The sequence below is a fragment of the Microtus ochrogaster genome, chromosome 16 (assembly GCF_000317375.1).
Source record: "Microtus ochrogaster isolate Prairie Vole_2 chromosome 16, MicOch1.0, whole genome shotgun sequence".
NCBI classification, from domain to species: Eukaryota; Metazoa; Chordata; class Mammalia; order Rodentia; family Cricetidae; genus Microtus; species Microtus ochrogaster.
This window is the reverse complement of record NC_022018.1, coordinates 13,109,056-13,114,882: the sequence shown is the minus strand read 5'-3', so window position 1 is coordinate 13,114,882 and position 5,827 is coordinate 13,109,056. Positions and strand designations below refer to the sequence as shown.

At 37.5% G+C, this 5,827-nt stretch overlaps 1 protein-coding gene across 1 annotated transcript in view; it reads left to right on the top strand.

Annotated features, from left to right (window-relative positions):
* Positions 1-5,037, top strand: part of Nrxn1 (neurexin 1) — a 172,704-nt gene extending 167,667 nt beyond the window's left edge. The window contains exon 6 of the mRNA XM_013349005.2: positions 1,708-5,037. Within this exon, the coding sequence (XP_013204459.2) occupies positions 1,708-2,015 (308 nt within the window). The 3' untranslated portion in view covers positions 2,016-5,037. The remainder of the gene's footprint in view (positions 1-1,707) is intronic.
* Positions 5,038-5,827: the final 790 nt, after the last annotated feature.

Here is a 5,827-nt window from a genome sequence, read left to right as displayed (position 1 = left end):
AGAGAGAGAGAGAGAGAGAGAGAGAGAGAGAGAGAGAGAGAGAGGCTCATGCATGAGACAGTGAATTTATGGAGGTCAGAAGACAACTTGCCAGAATGAGTCCCCTCCTCTTCTCACTTGTGGTCTGGAGACTGAACTCAGGCTCTCAGACTTAGTCCCATGTCTTCTGCCAAGAAACCTTGCCCACCTTTAAAGTGGGCTTGCCAAGCAGTATGGGGCTATGAGCTTTGGTAAATGTTTCTGAGCAATTAACAGATACCGGTGCACAAACATGCACAGTCAAATATGCATGTGTGTAAATACATCTGATACATCTATGGGATCTTGAGATGTGTCAAGTGTGCATACTTCTGGAAGTTATGACATTTTTAACCCACTACAACATAAAAGGGATCTATTTTTCCCCTGAAAGATAAGGCAAACAATGGTGAAGATTGAAAGAAAGAAAACAAAAAGTAAAAAAGCGATAGAGAAAATGGTCCAGGTTCAAAGTAGTTTTTTGTTTGTTTTGCCATAGCTTCCAGCCTTTGGAGGTAGAAAGCAGAAAGCTGCCATTGTTCTCCTAACCTTACGTACAGTGCATCCCAGGGGCTCTCGTTGAGCTTCGTGGGCATCTGCAGTGTCTACCTAGGCCTGGAGAAGATGTTAGACATCCTGTATTCCATTCTTGTGCTCAAGGGAGGACTTGGCTTCTACCTTAGGGAAGTTTGGGTGAGGGTTTTGTAGCTGCCACAGCAGGCAAATGTTCTAGTAGTGTCTCTTTTATTACCATTCATTACATTCTTAATTTCGTCTCAAAACAAATCTAGAAGATATGTTAAATGGAGGATTCTTCTCCAAACATCCTAAGTGCGGGTATTTATTACAGGCATGTACTACCACACAATTAAGGTTTAGCATGACAATCACTGATCATTGTATACATAAAAGCACGTATTAGATCAATGAATTTCTAACACAAAATGAAAGGAGTTGCGTTTTCATTCACAATCATGTAACATAAATTACACTTATGATGCAGGCAATGAGAACTTAAAAAAATGCCTCCATGCTTAAGAGCATGTTCTGTTTTTGTAAAGGATCCGAGTTTGATTCCTAGCACTCTGGTCAGGTGATTCGCACAGCTTCCTTCAAACTTCACCTCCACAGGACCCAGTGCTTCTGACTTCTATGGTCACCAGCATTCACTTGTGCTTACCCACACACAGATAAGCACAGGCGCAATTAAAAATAAATTTTAAGAAACACACAGTTTGGCTAGTCAAAATGTCTGGGTTATTTTGTTGTTTGGTACTGTGGACATCAGAAGGTGGGGTGACTTCTGAAGACAACCCTTGTCTAGCTATCTGCAAGCCCACCTGTTTTATTCTCAGGATGACTCCCTCCAACATACAGGGGAAGCTGTTCTCAATCTGTCGGACATGTTGAGTTCATGGTATCTCACCTTATGTGAAGGCGATCCTGCAGATCTCTCTGGAGCTGTGGCATTGGCAAAATTTATTTGCCAAAAGAATAGAAAGATTAATGGCAGTAACTATCTCCTTTTGAACTCTGATTGAATCTCCAGATTACAGTGGACTTCCTCGCAGGAGAAAGCCTTATTTAGTGATGTAACACTTTCCCCAAAGCATCAGGTGCTTAAATTAACACGTTTGCTGGCATCCAGGAAACTCAATAATCACTTTGTTCTTATCCTGTTTCCTACAGCCAATCCCACCCGAGTGGGTGGTCGCGAACCATACCCAGGCTCCGCAGAGGTGATCCGGGAGTCCAGCAGTACCACTGGCATGGTGGTGGGGATCGTCGCCGCTGCCGCCCTGTGCATCCTCATCCTCCTCTACGCCATGTACAAGTACAGAAACCGGGATGAAGGGTCATACCACGTGGATGAGAGTCGAAACTACATCAGTAACTCAGCACAGTCCAATGGGGCTGTGGTCAAGGAGAAACAGCCCAGCAGCGCCAAAAGCGCCAATAAAAACAAGAAAAACAAGGATAAAGAGTATTATGTCTGATCCCAAGATTCGAAAAAGACACTTGTATAGAAATAGTCTTCATTTTATCTGAGACATAATATAAACTTATTTACTTTCCTTTTTACGAAGCACATACAAAAGAAGACAGGGAATGCAATCAGGAGGGAAAACTCTTTTTAAAAAAAAAAAAGAACAAGCAAACAAGTATCTCATGCTCTTGTTTCTCAAAAAATAAAAACAAAAAAAAATGAGAGAGAGAAGAAAGGAAGGAAAAAATTCTAAAACAAACAACAAAAACACAGGGGCCAATAAATTCCCTAACATCCTCAGTGTTTTCATTTACTCTGCCTGTCTTTATGTTGCTGGAACATTCTAAAAGACGGTGAGGACCGCACGCATTCATATAGCAAAGGAGTATTACATCGAGGCACAACACAAAACCAACACAAAACACACATACACAAAGAAGCTACCTATGATCCTGGATTCAGCCAAAGTGCTAGCGCTTTCCTGAGAAGTCAGTGGGTCGGAGTGCCAGAGGAGAACGTCCGTTTGTGGGACCATCTGCAGATCATGAGGAGCTGGCCGTCTGGTGCGATGGAGCAGGGGTTGGAACCTGCACTCGAGACAAAGTGCTGGCTTTTTTGAAGACTTGTGTAGGAAGGCATTCAAAAAGCCCCTTCTGTTTGTGAGAGAATATAAAATAAAAGTATGGAGGCCTTATTTTAAAAAAAATGGGAAATATAAGGCACGTTTTCACACTAAACAAAATGAGAGGGCATAGATGCAATCATTGGGAATTTTCATGCACGCTTACTATGTTATTACATATGTTTATATAAAACCCATCTCTGTGTGCTTTCTGGACTGTGATAAGTGACGTTTTATAGCCTGTTGTATAGAAAATGCAAACAATATCTCTGCTCTTCAGCCATTTTTGGTAAATTCAATGTTATAAGTGTTGCTAAGTATAGGCAGTTTTAATGACATCAGAGCAACAATTATTTCAGACCAATTTTTTTGCCACCATTATAAATTGCCACAATTACTTACTTTTTTAAACAAAAATTACAGTGTAGTGTTTATTCTAAGAAAGATATGTATGAATGTATATAAAGAGACTCAACTACTTCTTTTCTTACATGTATAGCCTTCATTCTGTTGCATTATTAAGTTTTAGTATTTGTATGAAAGGTGTGAATTAGAAGGTAAAATATATACCTACGTATCATATAATCCTTTCTCTCCCCCAAATACTCATATTTCTATATATGTTCAACATACACAGACACACAGACAGACACATACATCCATGCAGCCATCAGATATGATGGAACAACAGAACACACAAATACTGACAAACTGAGAAGTACAGAAGAAGACAGTTGTGCCAAGGTATTATGACAAATGAGTGATTTGCTTCACTGAGATCCTGACTCTAGGAAACCTCAAGTTTTCAGACCATAGTAAAATGGAACCCTGTTTTAGATAATAGACTATCACCACACACTGCTGCATAAATATGCATCACTCTACAGGCAGGTTACGGAAGCAACGTCGGTGAATTCTGGCTGCTGCAATGGAAAACTTTGTTTCCCATAAAATTTGGTATAGTCTCTGAACGTGATGGCGCGTGATCAAGCTTTATGGAAAGTAAGCATTTTCTCAACTAAAAAAGTATTCTCAATTTTTGATTCTGTATTACTACCCATTAAAATCATTCTATATCTGTTGATTACTGACTAAATTTTAACTTTTATGGTTTTACATCTTTACCATTAATATAGTTTTAGTTTAACATACATTGTGTAGTAGTAAAGTATAGGTCATACACTTGTTTTGCATATTCTTTCAATGATGTTCATAGCAATAAATTATCAATGTGAGAGAATAATTCCAAGGCTGCAGGATGATGCTTCTGCAAAAATTGGTTACATGACATAAACATCTCCTAAAAGAATGATACTACGTTTCATAAATAAGAAGGATACCATTATAATCAGCTTTAAGCAGCAAGGCAAAAAAATGCAAAACACTTTTTGTGATACTTAGTTAATGAAAAATATGCCAAGAAGTGGCCTGGATTTCAGACATAACAGTACCTTAAAAATATGTATATATCATAGCAAATTACAAGGAACTACAGCTGCCAACTAATTGTGTGAAGAAGTCTTGAAGGCTTTCCATCACGTGGAAAACAGATGGCATAAAAAAAAATTTATCATCCATTACTTCTGTTCATGTCTTCATATACTTTTAATTTGCCAGGTTAAAAGAACTCGCAAGTCTTTTCCCCTAACCCTCTCATCCAGTCTTACTCAGGGAAAGCCAGAGAAATAAAAAGGAACATAAAATCACTAATTTACAGCTTAAAGTATATATATAATATTGCTTTTCCATTGTATCTATTTAACTCAAACAAGTTTCATTTGAAAAGATCCTAAAAGATGATGGAAAAATAAATTGAATTGCAGTGTTTTCAAACCATCTGTCTGGGAGGCTTGCTGTTCGTCATTGATTTCAGCGTTTCCTCCCATCATAAATGTTAAAATTTCACACGTTGATAGAAACTATATTTAATTTTATTGACTTACACAAAATCCAGCAGGTTTTCCCCCCATGAATGGAGAAGGACAGGATAGGATCATGAGTCTTCTAAGGAAACAGACTTGAATAAAATCCAAGTATCTTTCTATTAAACATATCAGGGTCCGCGTGTCATTGGTAACTCACAGAGGATTCCGCACTACCTGGCATAAACTGATTACATCTCTCGATTGTAATTTTTCTGATTGAGTATGCTTCTTTTTTATCCATGTAATGTGTTGCCTTTAAAAAAAAAAAAACAAAAAACGATGACTACACTAATGTTTGAGGTGGTACGTCCCTAAGATGTCAAGGAAAGGCCACTTTAATCATGCCCTTCTACTTCTTTGAGTGACTGGGTATCTGAGGGATTTGTTTTGTTTTGTTTTTCTGTTGCAAGGCCAATTTATCCATTATTGGAAATGCTAAGCAAGTGGAATTTACTGTTTTGTTAATAAACTATTTCTTAATACAACTGTGGCTTATTGATTTTCAAACTTGCATGCGGCACCATTTTGCTTCTAAATTGAGCTGTGAGGAAGAAGAGTGCATTTTAAAGGGAGTCTTCTCTCCAGCCCCTAGGGAGAGGTGATGACTCAGCCCTTTCTGCATTTTATTGCACATTAAGCTCCTGTTTTTATATGCTAAGATGCAGGTACTCTGTGTCATTTGCCTGGAAACTTACAGAACTAGGTGAGAACAATGTAAATAAATGCTTATATCATAAATACACCCTCTACGTAAGCTGCAATAGAATTAAAGTTAATTATATCTGTAATCAGCTACAGAATCTCTCATTAGCTATATTTTCCCTAATTTCCTCTCTTCTCATCTGTACTAAGAACAATATCAGCATTGTAAAGTGGTAATGATTATATGAACTACTGTATCTAGTAAGTAAGTACACAAAAAGAATGACTACTACAGCATTATTTTATAGAAAGCAAGGCTTTGAGAAAACACAAAATTGTGTGCTAAGATTGGTATTTGAAAAACTCACAAAAGAAAAAAAGGGAAAAACCTTAGCAAATTCTGACATACAGATGAACAGACATATATTTTCTCTTATGCTTATTTTTTATAAGACCAATCTTTTTGGCAACCATTTCATCTGTCACTAACTTTCAATCCTATAGCTGGTAATTGTTTAAAGACCTTAAATTTTTTTTTAAACAAAACTTCCCAACAATATAAACATTTTTCACTTTCATAGCACTGAATTTCAACAGTAATGCTACATACCTCAGTAGCTATGACTATATTCT